The 18,267-nt window shown below is 34.2% G+C and overlaps 1 protein-coding gene across 2 annotated transcripts in view; it reads left to right on the forward strand.

Moving 5' to 3' along the window:
* LOC119831033 (bifunctional heparan sulfate N-deacetylase/N-sulfotransferase) overlaps window positions 1-18,267 on the forward strand; it is a 103,967-nt gene that overhangs the window by 72,572 nt on the left and 13,128 nt on the right. For both annotated transcript variants that reach the window (XM_038354254.1, XM_038354255.1), the window contains exons 7-11: window positions 2,645-2,822; window positions 3,131-3,376; window positions 7,290-7,452; window positions 11,573-11,755; window positions 14,179-14,399. In XM_038354254.1, coding sequence (XP_038210182.1) covers window positions 2,645-2,822; window positions 3,131-3,376; window positions 7,290-7,452; window positions 11,573-11,755; window positions 14,179-14,399 — 991 coding nt within the window. The remainder of the gene's footprint in view (window positions 1-2,644; window positions 2,823-3,130; window positions 3,377-7,289; window positions 7,453-11,572; window positions 11,756-14,178; window positions 14,400-18,267) is intronic.

The following is an 18,267-nucleotide window of genomic DNA, read 5'->3' on the forward strand; positions in this document are numbered from 1 at the left end:
TAAACCTTTAAAGAAAGCACATACGACGAACATATGTCACAATCATCTAACACAATGCAGCGAAACCCAATTTGAAATCGTTTCTCACACGGCGCACACATAGCGGCGAATTCAAATTTCGAGGTATTTTACAAGCGCTGAACAAATATGAGCCTCGATGTTGACCTCTGAGCTCCGACCCGTGACCCCTCTGGCCCGTTTGAATAGGATCACGGGCGTCCCGGATCCTTGGTAAATAGTATTAAAAGGCGACGCGTATTGGCCTACACGTGCATTCTTTCCAAAAGGTGGCTCCACTGTTTTCAATAACATCCAGCGGACGTGTGAAACTGTGTTTGTTCACGGTTCCACCGACGCTAAGTACGTGACCGGTTCAGTTATAGAGTATATTAACGAATATCTGCTGTATTCCCGTATGGTATTTTGTTTGTACATGCGGCATAATATAATCCCTATATCCTGATTATTTATTCTCTAGACGAAACTTGCTATCTCGAATTTTCGAAATTTACCTTTAAAAGTTTGAGTGCCTGGTTGCGTTCTACTTATGAATGAATAATACTAAAAACATTTAAATGAACGTAGCTCACGTAAAATTAATGTCTTATTCCCCAGTGAAGAATTTATTTGACGGCGCAGTGCTTAGATTTACGTTTATTAGCTAAGCGATTAGCATCTATCCTTCGCGCCAACGTCCAACAAATTACTTGCATAGATAAACTAATATTAGACTTGGCGCCACGTAGCGGTAAAATACCAATTCTAATTAAATGAAGTAGTTATAATTAAAGCCACTCGTTTACACGAAATTGTACATATTTTATGAATATAATATGTTTTCCACTACTTCGTCCGCGGACATAGCTCGTGGTAAAGAAAAATAAACCTATGTTTAATTGTGAAACTATTTGAAATAGGTCAATTCCCTATTTTGTCCATAGGCATTCCCTTGATTTCCACGGCTTTTTTTAAATCACAGAAAGGTTGGGTTGTGGAAGTCTAAACAGATAACAGTATTTTTCTTAGTATGTCCAATGTCGATACTGATATTATAGTTGCATAGATTTATGCAATTTTATATTTATAGTAACAACGCTATATTCCCGAGAAGGCATGTTTTCACGATGTGCTTATTCGCGCGAAACAGCGCGGTGATGTCGGATGAAATATACAAGATAAGATATTATAATTTCTTCAGCTTTTTACTCATAACTAGTTATGCTAAGATTCTATTTAGCAGTTTGCTTTATTGACTTTCTCATTTCTTAATTAACGTAGTAAAATTCTAATCATCAGAGATTTGCTTTCAGGAATTTGTATTCAAATAAATATCTATATCTACTATATAAAAATAAGTCGGGTTTTCCTTCCTGACGCTATAACTCCAGAACGCACGAACCGATTTCCACGGTTTTGCATTCGTTGGAAAGGTCTCGGGCACCGTGAGGTTTATAGCAAAGAAAATTCCGGAAAAATTTCAACAGAAAAGCGGGAAAAACGAAGCCATCTGGTGGCGAAACGGAGTTCGCGGGGTTTGCTAGTATTTTATAAATATAAATTATTATTTGTGAATTGTAAACAAATTTAATTGTAGGTATGCACTTTTTGGGTTTTTTTTTTGTAGAAAAATATGAATACCCTAATAATATTATATCATGTCATTGAACGGGGTTAACTAAAATCAGTATTATATAAATTAATAAAGTTTATAATCTACATAAGGGACCTTCCATGGATTGACAAAATTAGTTTAAAGATCCGCATTATGAATGTTTTAAAAATAATGTTTAAATTTATCTTGCTGATAGGGAGTAATTACGTGTTAAAGTTTATCATTTACTTATAACTGTTATCTTAGTGCAAGTGTATTCGGAATATCGTAAAATTGTATATTTTTCATAAAATAAATCCGAATATACAATTAAACTAAAAACTTTCGCATCGTATTATGTTGCTACTTTGTATTTAATGTTATGCATAAACGTATTTCAAGATAAAATATGACGGACGAAGAGAAAATGAGTCGCGTAATTAAATCTACATAATATATAACATGTGCATGGTTATTTATACAATGTCCATAATGAGATTTTCATAATTTTAATGATAAATTTAATGTCGGAAATGCGACGTAAAATTATTTTGTATCGTCGAATAATGTTTAATTAATAGCAAGCACAATAGAACAATAATTCCATCTACAGCCTGTTTAATATAATGTTTATCCATAAATTTTAGTACAACTCCGTGGGGTATTGGGTTTATGGGTTATGCATTTCACATCTTTCAGTAGCGATCTTAATCAGTATAGGTTATTAAATATTTAATAAGGAGTTTTTTAACTTTGGCAGTTTCTTTAATATGTATATTTATCTGGTATTGTAGACAGCGTGAACAATTTACTAAAGATAAGCTGATACATTTGGTATAAAATATGATTTATCAGATTTTTGCAGTCAAATTGTATGTTTGTAATTCAAAGCTTTCAAGCTGTTATTAAATGGATAATTTTCAATATTTCATGTTCGATTTGAGGTTCTTCGAACGTGTCTTTGTAGAAGAGTGTCGCTTCCATATAAATTGTTACATATTCCATTCATATTGTCTTGGAAAACATAAGAATAAGAGAGAATTTCTTGAACAGGTACACGTCTCCACGAGGAAGACGTGTCTGCGCTAATGGCGTCCCAGGTGGCCCTGCAGCGGCTCGTGCCAGGCTTCAGGTTTAACCTGGGCTTCAGCGCGAAGTACTACCATCACGGAACGACGATGGAGAATAGGGGCGATGACGCCCTGTTGAAAAATCGAGAACATTTCAGCTGGTAAGGAATATGGAATAATTGTGTGTATTGTAGTTTTCAGTTGGTTTTGTTTTAAGATATGGTTGTTCATCTTCATAAAGTCCTCATATTTAATAGCAAAACTTAGAAAATTTATTATCTTTATAAATTTGTATGTATGTGTCATCTTTTTATTATGTAATAAAGTAAGTTTTAATTACCTAAAATACTATTATTTAAGTGGTACCTATAGAGATTTGTAGCAATGCGTTAAGTCTTATAGGATTAATGTTTTTAATAATTAGCTTTATTTCCTCAATTGACTTTCTGTAACCATTATTATTATACAGGTTTTGTCACATGTGGAACCACCAGCAGCCTCACCTATACAACAACGTGTCGCAACTGGAAGCAGAAATGATGCTCAACAAACAGTTCGCGCTGGAACACGGCATACCAACGAACTCCTGCTATTCTGTATCCCCGCACCACTCCGGCGTATACCCGGTGCACGAGCCGCTGTATGAAGCTTGGAGGAAAGTTTGGGACGTCAAAGTCACAAGCACAGAGGAATATCCACATCTAAGGCCAGCGAGGTAGGACTCATTAGAACGACGCACATATCGCGTCTCCCGAAATAACCCCTCCCACTTTTGTTCGCCGAGTTCCTGACACGGACAGGGAAAAGCTTTTTTGCTGTTTACCTTCACCTTTTAGAATCGCTAAGCGTCTCCGCGTTTTTGAATGCAAAAATGTTTTTCAGGAATCCGAACTCTGTCTGCTTTTACAGTGACGTTTGGAATATTTAAATATCGCTTACAACGCAAAAGAACCGTCACTATATTATTCACATACCGGGAAATATCTCGGGGCAGGTAGGTGTCTCGGGTCGGTTGACTCTGAAGCCTGGGGAAATCTAGAAAATAAGAGCGGGCGGTGGGCGGGTCTTTGTGGGCTTTCGAGTTTTGCCTTGTAATATATTTCACTTACGATCGACATATTTCCAATTGTCCACGCGCCGTTTCCCTTGACGAGACGAGTTACAATGGTCTTGGTCTATCAAAAGATGGTAAAAGGATCCATGTGATTATCTATAGGCAAAAGCGAATATTCTTTATATTTCTTATTACGTGTATGTTTTTCTTATCTCATCGGTTATGACAATTTTCTAACCTAACCTAACAACCGTTTTATTAAATTAAATAGAACACTGATTAAAATGTTTCAAAACAACGATGACTCGAACGGTTTATAGGCACATCCAAACCAAATTGGTTTATAACTTGCATTTATAATATGTAAAAATACGCATTAAAATACTCTTCACCCGTTTTATATTATTAACAAAAAATAATTAAACAAATATGCTAAGACATAAAACCAACACGAAGTTAGAACTATTTCGCTTAAAACCCCCATACATAAATCAAATTTGCACCACATCAGAAATAGCATAAATCCCACTCAACACTGGCAAAAGCCACAAGAGTCTTACAAAGACAATTGACATGAAATCGGGATGGATGCGTGTTCTGGTCCAAGCAATGTTGCTGGGAAATGTTAGTGGCGTCAGTATTGTGGTTGCCAAACTCCAGTACACCACAAACGGTACGTTGCGGTGATTCCACGCTTGGCGGTGTCCGGGCCGCTTATGTGTACAACATGGGATAAATAACTAACTATCTAGATGTACATATGTAGTAGTGCTGAATTATTTTGCGTTTCGTCAATACGCATTGCAATAACTTTAACTGGTATATAATTTTAGGGTAAACACGTATTTCATTTTATGTTAAGTGGTCGTACAGGTAATTTTCTGTAATGTTTGGAAATTTATTTCAATGTAAGTTTCTCAAACGCGTCGATAGTCAATTTACTATTCAAATCGTGTTTCATTCTGTTCCTGATTATAATTCATCACGCAACACATATTTACGACATTTCTGTTAATGGTACGACCGTGGTAATAAACGATTTTTAAAGGAGAAGCAAAGCAATTCGTGTACAGATATATATAAGGACTAGATGACGTACCAGTGGCATGATTAAACCGTCTCAGAAGATATTATATTTTGATCATATATCCGATATTCACGATTTCTCTTCTGTTTGATTACAACACTATATTGTGATGTTGATATCTTTCCAATATAAAACTATGGATAGATTTTTTATGTATGATTATGCTTTTGCAGAACTTCTAGTCTCAAATGTTCTGAAAATAAATGAAATAGGAATTGTTACATCTGAATTCAAAATCAAAATACGCACTTAACATATTGTATGTACAATTCGGTACACAGTTTGTGCTTTGAAATGAATTACAAAAGGTATGATCGTTCTTCATTTTAGAATGAATTCAGAGCAATTTTTACGCATTTACGATTACGTTAAATCTGGTCTATACAGGAGGCATTGTTATTTCAGTGATCTTAGCCTTTCTCGTTATTAATAAAACAAGAACTTGAGAAATCTTGAAAATTATTTAGAATTTCGAGCTACCATTTGCATTGTATATTACAATTTACAATTTACAATCATGTAAATAACACATTTTTTTTATTAACAACGAAAAATTTTTTTCTGAAACCTCGCCGAGTCCGAACCTATACGGCAAACATTTTAAATGTAAAATTACAACTTTCACAGTTAAAAGTGCAGGTGCAAAATGATATAAAACTTTCATTTCGCACGCGTAGAGACAACAAATGTTACAAGCGTACGTACACTAACTATACACAATATTTTTTTGGAACGTTAACAAAAATTCATACGCTGTTTTTCAGGTGTGAAATCAATTGAATTTTCAACGTTAGTGTTAGCTGAGTTAACACCTAATACTCATATATTCAGAATATTTACGGAGTGTTCCTAAAAACATTCAATTTATTTTTGAAGTATTAAAGCTAAAACATTCAGTGCAGAATCAAAGCGATTAAAATTAACAAATATCTAAATGCCCACAATTTGCTCATGATAAAAATGAAAAATTTAAATGTGTGTGGTGATAGAATTTAAGAGTATACAAATACGTCATGATTGTTATCAAAATTGTTTGTGTTCAAGTCTACATATTATAACACGATTAATATCTATTTCTTGTTAAAACATAATCACTTTAACTGCCACTTCGCATACTATAATATGAATAACGAAAATTTATTACTCATCGTAGTAGGTACAATTTCCAACCAATTTCCATATCGTTAGTAACGGTACAATAAATCTAGTTTTATAAATTACAGGTACGTATAACGTATGAGCCTTGTCTAAAATGATACAATATGTTTATATCGCATACCATCAATATCTGAAATGAGCCATCGCTAAGACGCGAACGAAACATATTTCGTGAAGGGCGGGAAATCCTCAATAACGCTACGAATATGACAATTCGGTGAGATCAATTTGCGTAGAAACAATCCCGAATGTATACCAGTTTAGAATATTGGCTGTTAGTGGTAAAAGGTTGCGGGCTTTGAATAACGTCCAAAACAAAAACACAGCGCTGACTATACAATATATTAAATGCGGTGGATAATATCTGTTTTCGATACGGGCAACCCTAATTGCGGTTCTTATTTTGTGTACAAACTTTGTTATCCCTTGTGTATTTTTAAAAATACCACGCAAACGAATTTTGTGTAAAAATTTTATTTGTAGCGAATGTATTTTTTGCTGATTGTTTTTTAAAAGTATGATTTGGAAATCACGAGGTCTGTTTTCATATATTTCCTTTGTCTATCCAAATATTTATTTGCTATATTTTAGTCGTTGTTTACTTTGGAATGATATATTGTTACTTGATCCGCATCGTACCTACGAATGGAAAAATAACTGCGTTCGTTTCGGAGTTTATTCTGACGGCCTACAGTTTTTGCATTGTCAAAATGATTAGGTACGGTTTCTGTTAGCTTTCCAGGAATTCCTACATTTTTTACGCCCACTGTGCCGCCTGTTCGTATACAGTCACTTTGTATGTGGCGGTCGTAATACCACAATTTTTGTCACTTAGTAATCTCATGAAGCAGCTTTCGCGTTCAAAGCTTATACTTAAACGAAATTCATAAAGATTCTATTACAGCTTATAGTTTAGCAGTATGCTCGTTACCTTTTACCGTGGTTGTCTGGAAGAGATCACTTCTAAGTGATAAGGCCGCCAAACAAATTGTACGCTTTATTTTACTCATTATTATTATTATCTCTAAGTTTCCTTCTATGTACAATGTTGTTGAAGAGTTAAATAAATAAATAATAAATACATCATTTCCTTGTTAATTTAATTTCAACGTCAATTCACTTATTTAGTAAGTATGCTTAAAGATCATACATAAAATTACTTACGTCCATTAAATAATGTGAAAGGAATTTCTTATTCTGTAAAAGTAAAAACCATAACAAATGTAACCCAATAAACTACTATAACTAAAGTTAATCGTATCACAGCGATAAGGAAATAATTATGAACGTGTCATATTCCAACTAATTGAGGCGAGGCCCGTCCCACAGATTACGGCGCGGCTTCAAGCACAGAGGGGTGATGGTTTTGCCTCGGCAGACTTGCGGCCTGTTCACGCACACCCTCCTACTGGAGCGGTACCCAGGTGGGCGACAGAGGCTCGACAAATCAATACAAGGAGGCGAACTATTCCAGACAGTCATCAATAACCCGGTAAGTAATTTTGACTCGACACTGCCTACTAAATTAGACACTCATTAGTATCTAATTTGTTCGCGGGAGTTGCGGGCGAACGGCGAACGGTGAGCACCTATCGGATAGATCGTCTATTGCGGTTGAATTGCCTAACTTCGTGTGGCGCGAACTATTTAGAAGGTAGATAATGTTAATGAATAGCTATTACGCTTCTTTGTTATTTCCCTTTTAACGTTAAATATAGGGTTGGAGGGATTGGAGTGTGTTGTTTATTTTATTGTATATATTAATATTATAACAATAAAACCAAAAGAAGAGTTATACGTAAAGTGTTTGGAAAATAATATTCTGAAATGTTCGCTCGCAAAATAATGAAATATGCATAATATGAAATTTAACAATTCTCAATACGCTTACTCTATTACTTATAATTTATTATAGAGTAATAAATTCGATCATTTATATAATCTTGTATTGTGAAACTAATAATCTCTACGAAAATGAATTTCGTAATTAATGAATTGATATTTTATCTATAAATTGTTGAACGTTGCTGGAAATTTCCAGAATTCCAACGTTACCGATTTTGATTGATTTATTTTTGCACTGTAAAATACCTCAAAGGAATTTCACAGGCTTTTTCGTCGGACTACATTTCGTTCCCTTTTGTTTAAACAAATACAGACAAACTTTAACTACGCGTACATTCCTGTCACAAACTTTTAGAGTTCCCTAGTATTCTAAAATAGCAACGAATTTTTGCACACCTCGGCCATTTAAAACGCTAAATTGTCTCTTTATAGTACGTATGCTTTGCTTAATGGGTGGTTTGGAATAAAATAAGAGGTAACGTATTTCGGCAGCGTTTAAAATTAAACATAGGAGTTAATTTGGAGTAAACGCCGCCGTGACAAACGTGTGGTTAGCGCGCACTAAAGCCAAGAGTACATTAATATTGCTCTTATCTATGCAAACTATGTAAAACAGTAGTATACGGGCTGAATATTTAGCGGAATAATATATAGCATATATTGTATGTACTTGCCTTATAGCTAAGTTTGCTTTGAGCGTGTCTAAAGGCATTAATCTCTTGCAATTTCGTTAGCATTTCATAAGAAAGTATCTTGAGAATATTTCTCCGGGTGCATTAATGTTCTTGTGTTAATTTATAATTATATTGATCTCTCTATAAGTCTTTGATTTATTAATAAGCATAATCGAGTATCTATTATATCCTTGAAACAGTAGATGTCAAAAACCAGATCTGAAAGTTTTCAATTGCTTTACAGTGGTTGATAGTTTGAACAAGTTGATAGTTAGTAACCATAGAGCGCCTACCTGGAAGTTCAAAAGCAAGGACAGTTCCTATTAAAGTTGTATGGAATGAACCAAAATGTTATTGCTAGGTATTCGCATTCATTGTACTTCTATCTCTTATGTTTTTTGGAAATTATATTTAAGTATTATTATTCGCCAATATATATATATATATATATATATATATATATATATATATATATATATATATATATATATATATATATATATATATATATATATATATATATATACAAGGATTGCTCGTTTAAAGATATAAGATATGTAGAATTGAACAAAGGCGATTATTTGTTCACGCATTATATTTGAAGGGGTAAATTTTTGCGAATAATATTTTTTTCAGCTTATGAGTTATTGTACCGATTAGCATCGCGCCCTTAGATACTTAGAAATCCAAGATTCGACCGTCCGTAGAGGATAAAATGTATTTTGAAAATATTTCATGTGAAACATGTATATTTGTTTTTCTGTCCTATAATACAAATAGATTTAAGAAGAAAGAGGGCAATATTTTATACTCCTATTCAATAAATGAGTATTAATTAAATAGCAATTTGTGTATATGTTGAGAAAATCTTTTAAGAGTAAACAACTCGCGTGCTTGAGATCGACTCTTGACTGACTTAACATGCCTGTAGAATTATGAAAGAATATATCAATAATATTTTATTTATGGAATCAAATGTGATAAAAGCTACCTATTACAATTATTGACCGCTAGAAGCTCGTCCCGGCTCCGCCCCGATCATAAAATTCGTGTTTTATCCCAGTGGAGCATTTAATCGGGATATAAGTGTCCTGTCACTTAAATCAGCGCATACCATGTCAGTATACCAAATTTCATCAAAATCCGTTCAGTAGTGTCAACGACGGACAAAAATCCAAACAAACACATTTTCACGTAAAATATTGGTGTGATAGTGTGGTAGTGTGATAGTGCCATAGTGTGACTAGTTGACCAACACAATATCGCCTGTTCCCAAGAAGAATATTATTGCAACATTTTGCATAGCTATCTACATACAGCCCTCATAGTAGTAGCGTGATGTGATATAGCCTTGCTCGATAGTGGACTATCCGACACATAACTTATTTCCAATTCGAACCAGCAGTTCCATAAATTAGCGCGTTCAACCAAACAATATCTTCAATTTTGCGTTGTAGTATTAATATTTCCCCTCCACAATTAAACTTACACATTTTTTTACCATTAAACACGTGATCTCTTGCCTGCCCATCAATAAACATACATGACAAATGAAAGTCGAACTCAATATTGCAATCCACAAAACGCCCGGTAATCCACGAAAGCTCGGTGCGTGCGAACTGCGAGACCGCTGCCAAATAAACCTAGGAACGGTCCATAAAGGAAGGCAAGGTGTTCCGAAAGTTCATTAATAACTCGACGGGAATTTACAACGGGCCTCAAACCGGCGGAATTGTAGTTGCTACAGAACAAAGTGTTATTGTCACACACCTAACTGGTTTGTACTTTGTTTTGTGCGTTTGGCCTTTGTGCGACATTTTCCGCTATCAGTGGCGCTGGGAAATGCTTGGATGTATGTTATGCATATATGACTGGTAGCGTCATATAGAGGTGATAGGTCACGCTATTGCAATTGTTAAATGTATAGGTTTTAAATTCTGTTTATTCGTTTAATCACGTTGTTACACAATTTGTAATTCTTCTTCGTCTTTTCTCGGGTCTTGTATGATGATATTTGTTCAAATTTCATCTGAATCGGTTGAGGTGTGAAGAAGATACAGAAAAACGAAAAACCACGGACTGCCAATTTTTTTCTTTACTACGCGGGCGAAACGATGGCGGTAAGGTAGTTTACTTTATATGAGTAGGGATTTTGCATGGAACGATAATCTGAATAATAAATATGATACAAATATATATAGCCATAAATTTTATTTAAAGTCACATATCTATAAAACAAACAGTAGACACAAACCATATCTTCGCACTCGTGTAAAGATAATAAGGACGTAATCTGCGGTTTATCTCGAATACGAACGGACGTCCCAATTATGCACTTTAAGAATATTTAACACTTCAATGGTACTTGCGGTAAGTGATGTGACCTTGCCACAGATCCGTTGCTTAGCAACGCAGTGTCATCGTTTTCTATTGGGGTCTTACTAATTTACGTGAAATCTTCGCTAAATGTGTTGTCGTGTTTGCTATTTCAATAATGTGGTGGGATTGGGCAATCATGCTATGATCCTCTTTATTTCAATTTGAATGATATAATTTTCAAATTTATCGGCAATATGATGCGTGTTTTTCAAATAAAAGAGGACCCCATATATAAACAAAGATTCTCACTTTATAAAACACATTTTTCTTCTTAATCTTCTTACGCTTGATAATGTTGTAGTTACCTTAAAGCGACGTACCGTCGTCCCTGGAGAGCAATTCGAGACAATGACATTATATAATAATAAAGCGCGATAAAAAATGCAATGTTGCTCTTAGATCGCTAACCACCTATATAAGTAGATGAATTTCGTCTTATACAGACATCGATAATTTTATACTATCAAAAACTTTGTAAAGAATCTGACACATGCGCGTTAATTTTTTTACGTTAGAAACGGCTAACGAACATAAGCAAGCAACCATCACTGCCCATTAACATTGCAGAGTTAAGGCATATGCAAATGAGGATTTGGAGACTTCGGTCTTAAATATACTTATAGAACTGTTTTAATACTTACCGCGTTTTTGATGCATTTTTTCGATATTTGTACTGTTATTGTTAGATGATTTACACAGTTTCTCATCCAACAGATAAACATATTCATGACCCACATGTCCAACTACGGCAACGACCGGCTCGCACTGTACACGTTCGAGTCGGTGGTGAAGTTCCTACGCTGTTGGACGAACGTGCGGCTCGCGTCCGCGCCGCCGCTCGCGCTCGCCGAGAAGTACTTCCAGTTGCGGCCGGACGAGCTTAGCCCTTTGTGGGGGGTGAGTTGGTTTTATGTTTTTTCTTTTGCTAATGTCATAGCGATCTCCCGAGCTGCTTGTTCGCCTGGTGATAAGCGATCACCCATGAACATTTACAGCGGTAGTGACTACGAATGCATTAAGGAAAGATGGCATTCCACCTTTCCGGTCGTCAATCATGGGAGGGGTGAGGAAAAGGAAACGGGCGGGAGTGCATAGATCCTACTATAGTTCTGATGTGAAATTGTGAAAAACGTGAATGTGTGTTTGTTACTTTTTTGTCAAACACGAATGTTCAGTTCTTTATGAAATTTTGTAAAGATGTAGATTATAGTATGGATACGCAATTTTTTTCCTTTTTCTCATTTACGTAAATATGAATGCGGTATGTAATCAAATATTTTAGAAGACGATTCAATTGCATTGTAAACGGAAATTTCACCCCCATATTTTTGTTCCAGTTTAATGCATCATCCAAAAAACTATAAGTCGTAAATTTTAAAAGAAACACCAGAAGTAATAAATAAATTTCGCTCCTCCCGAGTTTTCCGTGCAATCAATTTTTCCGCCAATGTTTTTCAGCTTAAATAAAAATTTATATGCAGCTTATTATCGGGATATTGTTTTAACCCGCTGCGGTTGTCGCGGCTTCGGATTCGCCTCGTATGAAAATGGCACGAAAATTTTGAATAAATTCATTGGCGCGTTGCACTTCGTGTATTGTTATTATAAATGATGCATTTCCACTAAATTACGCTAATATTACACACTTAAATGTGTAAGCGAAATCGAATGATCGTTGAAATTCATCGGGATTATATTGGAAGCTATTAAATGCTCGCGTTATAACCTCTCCAATATACGTAATTGCCCTTTATTCAACGTGATCCTTAGCTAATACTTGGCCCACTCAATATCCGAGTTAGGCTAGAACTCCAGATATTACAACATTGAGATCGTTTATAGATTCTCTAAATTGGATCCTCGATACGCAATAGTTGTTTTGATACCTAAAGGGCATTATGTAAAATAGTATTTATTTAATTTCTTAAGTGGCGATGCCGTTTTCTTCATTAACTTGAAATAGTGCCTCTTTCTTTCAAATAAATGTAACGTTATTCGTCACGGCACGGAACACTTTTTGCAGCTAAATTAAGAGAAAAGGCCATTTTTGTCTTGAAATGTATAATTAATTAATAACACTGAAGGATCACTGCCAGTTAACGACTTTAGCAGACAAAGTAAATTGAAGTGGCTATAAAAACAGATTTGTCATGGCTATCATTTCTCTTTTGCAATCTGCCTAGTGTTTTGATTAAACTAAAATGAAGAGCATTTCGTAATGAAATATTCTGTAAATATAATAAAACACGAATCATTTTGTTGATCAGATAAAATTTTCTTTAAGAAAATATTGTAAATTTCAGTACCACGTGAAGATGGGTAAATAAATATTATCCAATATGATGATTCTTATGTATAGAATGTATTTTGGAAACGATGTCAAGTAGAAATTATTGATACTCTCGATTCATTGTTTATTGACAAATCTAACATGCTCACTACTATAAGTAATAAATGGTATAAATTTTATCCTATCCATTTAAAAAGTAATGGAATCCAGTAAATAGTAATACGTTTATATCAATAGAATGTCTTTGTTAAACAATAGACATGCCTTTAGAAATATCTTATTATAATGCATTTTATCAAACAGAATCGTAGGTATTTTATTAAGCGAAAGAAAGCGAAATATTTTAGTTGAAAACAAATTGAAAACCGTCCGCTGATTCAATTTGTGCAATTGATTTTGTGCGTGGGTTTTTCCTAGAAATACATTCAACAACTATGCCCGGTACGGCTGGTTTAATGTATTAAGTTTCTATATCAATTGTTATGAAAAATATTAATTCCCTTTGGGATTAATCGGCTGAATCGAAAATGGATTGCTTTATGTAAACTTCAAACGTAGAGATCACAATGCAGCTCGCGAGGACTACGTTCAGAAATATACGTAGGTACGGGAACAATCGTTTTATCAAATGAACAACCAACTCAAATTTAATAATTTATTATTTCAATCAGTTAGGCCTGAGAAGAAGTTTTTTAACAAAGAAACGATTTGTTATTATCCGTATCTTAAAAAATAACAATTTCATAATTTCCAAACACTATTTTCTTACGTAAGGTCTTACTGAAACTAGTTAAACGATAAAAATAATCAATAGTTTTTTTTTCATAACCCCAGCTTCTTCCGCGTTAACCCATGATAAAAAAAAAGTTACTCACACTCAAAGTGGTAAGTTAATACTATAACTTACTACTAGCGAAAGACTTTTCATGCTCGGATCAGTGCTTCTGCAGATTACCTCATACAAACATACAAAGTTAGAAACATTACATTGCTACAATATTACAAATAATAACAAGAAACCTTTCCCCAGAATCCGTGCGACGACATCCGACACAGACGCATCTGGTCCAAGTCGAAATGGTGCGACACCTTACCCAAGGTTCTAGTGATTGGACCACAAAAGACCGGCAGCACAGCGCTATATACCTTCCTCGCGATGCATCCAATGCTGGTGCCCAACCAGCCGAACCCTATCACCTACGAGGAACTGCAATTCTTCAATAATAACAACTATTTGAAAGGATTGGATTGGTGAGTTTTTTTTTTGTCTGTATAACCTACTAGCTGCGCTCTGAGGTTTCACCCGTGTAAGTCTGTATCCCATAGGAATATCGGCATAAATAGTGGACTATATGTTATTTCATTTGCCTAGCTGTCTACGTACCAAATTTCATTGCAATCGGTTCATTAGTTTTCGCGTGAAAGGGCAACAAACACACACACATCCTCACAAACTTTCGCATTTATAATATTAGTAGGATTATGGCAATACACTGCGATTAGCTGTGAAAGTAGGATGGCAAGATTCAATTATCGTGAGCGAAAAAGAGACATGGAAAGTCAATTCTGACTAAATCGCCACCATTTAACATGCCGCTCCCGTGCTTTTAACCTATAACTTTGTACTTTCATTATCATTGGTATTATAAAAATTTAGTTCACCCATTTGTGTTCTAATCATGTACGACGTAGGTAAACCGCACAGCTTGCGTATCAAACAAATAAATAACCATAGAATATATAAACATTTTACGTTTTTGTTTGTTTCCTGAATTTTAACTTCGTAAATAAATAGCCCTTCTTCTTGAGACTTACACTTACTACACATGCTTACTAACTACACTGACATTGAGAATTTTTTTTCTATTCTTTCAAAATTTCTCATTTATAAAGCATTTCAATGCTATAAAACTAAAAATTAAATTACACTGACATTGTTAAAAGCTTACAATGACTAGATTTTCAGATGACATTTTAAATGGTTATAAATGTCTCCTATCTTTCTTTATTTTATTCTCCTTTTTCTCGGCTTTCGTCGTACGTGTTCATAATGATCCCTTCCAGAGAATATTTCTGAGAAGTTATTAGCAAGAAATAGCCGAGATCCCTTCTGCCTTAAACGGTTTCCGCACTCATTGGAATATACGTTGAATCATATCAATATTACGCAGTGAACTATTAGAGACGTCCCTTAGTTCTTTTGTCTTCCAACAATAGCCAAAATTCGTCTATATCCAACCCAAAAATATATATTTATTGTACTGACCAATATTATCTTGGAATAATTTCAGAATGACATTAATATTTACGACATCAATTACGTTTCGGATATTCCAAAAGAAAAATAAATTATTGAACATTATACACCGAATCAAGTCTAGACTTCAAATTTAATCAGAAATTTTTGTTTGCAAATGATTCTATCTGTATAAAAATGTAATTTGAATATAATCTTTTCAGATTATTCTTCGAAGTAATACAGTGGCTCTTCCAATTTAGGTGAAGCCATTAAAGCTTTGTTATTCATATTTATTTTATTTCGATAGCAATAATAATTGAAACTTCGTTTTGTTTTCGCTGTTACGTTACGGTTTCTACGTACAAATATTTTCACATTTTTCAATCATAATAAAAAAAACTTTCAGGTATTGCGCTACACGTAGTGTATATATCTAGCTATCACGTACAAATTTTATAGGGATCACAAATTATATATAACAGTTTGCATACAAGCGTAACTTAGTTGTATTGGCAGATAGTCGAGCCTCATAAACAATCCATAATAGCTGAAGGTTGTCTGAGATGAATACAATATTTGTCGTATGTCATGCCAAACCTTTTTATTCGTGCTAATATAAACATTATGAGCTTAGAGATAAAATATCTTTCAAAACTCCATGAAAGTATTACTAGGTAATTATTTGAGCCGGTTTCACAGCTTCTCGATATGTACTGTTTAGCGTATCTGTGACTTAGAATAACAAATGATATATGAATATTAAGTCAAAATGTGTCATATAGGGGCATTATCAGATAACTTTATAACCTTCTTCTTCTTGGTCTTTATTTCATACATATTTCAGATTGATTATGTAAAGAACACTTTATCAAATTCTGCTATATTGTCATAAGTTACAATAATTCGAAAAGGAAAAATGAAACTTAAAAATACCCTTTGAATATGATATTGAAATACCTTTAATGATGAAGACAATACGTTTCTTATTAGTCCAATATCCATTACACCGTCCAATTAGCTAAATTGAAATTGTAGGGTTAAACTATTCCAATATAATCGAACATAAGAACAGATGGTTATAAATCGGTGACACTGTTGTAAATCGAACGTTCAATCTCTGGTGTGTTTGCACATCTTGCGTACTTTGTTTGCTTTTTATGCATTTTATATGAAACGTGTTTTATTTCTGCCGCGTGTTTTGTTACATTGTGTTCAGTGTTGACTGACGTGAACGAATCTAGTAGGATTATAGGACTGGCAAGTTTGGCTTGATAGTTTTATGATTTTTTACTTTTACTTTTGTGATATGTGACATATGAATACTCATCTATTATTCATAGTGTGATAAGTAAACTGTGAATGCTAGGTACATATAGTTACGGTCGAAAAGGACATTGCTGCATTGAAATTTGAAGTATTCTGTATTCTATATATAGGCTTACGAATGCTCATTGCTGTACGGTGCCTCAGTACAGCGATAAGCGTGTATACACTACAGTAAGTGTATATCGTTCTCATTTATTAAGAGGCTCATAGCGACAATTGATCCATAAAGCAGATAAGAAATGACTCTGCACTTCTTCCTTGAAGGTTAATGTTACCTTACCTTTAGTGCGCGTTATAGAACACAACAATTATATATTAAATTTCAATAATATCTCGAAGCATTTGTTCAAATATATGAGTTAGTAAAACATTTTTTGTTAAGTTAATAAACTCTCTCCCTAATTTCAAACCCTTAAATGCTTTGCCCAAAATCACGCGACCCCACGTAAATCTTCTCTATATTCAAAATTACTTCCCTTCATTAATAACGCCGGTAGGTCGTTCCGACATAGTTCAAAGTTTTGATCGTATCATAGGGCCTTCCCACGCTTTCTCATGGAAATATCGTCGCACCTCCAACCTACATACATACAAACTAAGCGGGTCAGCGTAATTGTTCATCAACCCCTTTAGATTTAAATGACGCCTATCGATCTGACTTAGCACGACAGCTTTCCAACGAAATTGTTTTAAAATGCAACGATCGCGCGGCTGTTGTAGTTTCGAACTTTGCTTATTAATAGTAATGTAATGAAAAATTGTGCCGCCGCTGTACATAACGTCACACAGCGTTTTCTAGAAGTCGTGAAGAGCGCATTGTGGAAATTCCTTCGGGCTTTATGAACGTTTAGTATATGGAACGTTTTTATTACAAAAATATCTTAACAGTTTTTATGTCATTGTAGTAAGGTAAGATCTTGTAATATCGTTTTAAAATGACTATTTGATTATTTTTCAGTGTCTTTCACAAACGTGTAAGAATAAATAGTGTCAAATAAACTTGGTTCTATTTGCAGTTTCCTCATTACTTACCTACGCTTGATAAATGTTGTGTTCCTTTTAAAAAGGCAAATTCTACGCCAGCTAGAGCCACCACAGGACTGTTATATACTAATTGAGACTTTATACATTAAAGCGAATAGCGCTCTAGCAAATTTTTCGAAATTAAATTTGAATGCGATTTTCAATTAATTTTCAAAGCGCTCTCATAATAACCGAAGCTCAAAATATAAACCAAAACTTTATGTTTGTACAAAATTTCGTTTTGTTTGACGGTTTCGATTAAACCCTCGTTGATTATACGAAACAATTTATTTTAATCATGTATATATATATCTTTCTATCATTGACCAACCAATGACTTTTGGTTTCTCTCTTTCGTAATTTCACTAAGTTTAGCCTGACTGAGATTTAGAGCTTCTTAAGTTATAAAATAATTTGCCAATAAGACAATACTCTTGATTAAACTGCAAGGAAATAGTATATCATATCGTTCATATTTGTTTATATATTATTGTTAGAAATAAAAGAAGGGGTTGTGTTTATTATTATGAG

The sequence above is a fragment of the Zerene cesonia genome, chromosome 13 (genome assembly GCF_012273895.1).
Source record: "Zerene cesonia ecotype Mississippi chromosome 13, Zerene_cesonia_1.1, whole genome shotgun sequence".
NCBI lineage: Eukaryota > Metazoa > Arthropoda > Insecta > Lepidoptera > Pieridae > Zerene > Zerene cesonia.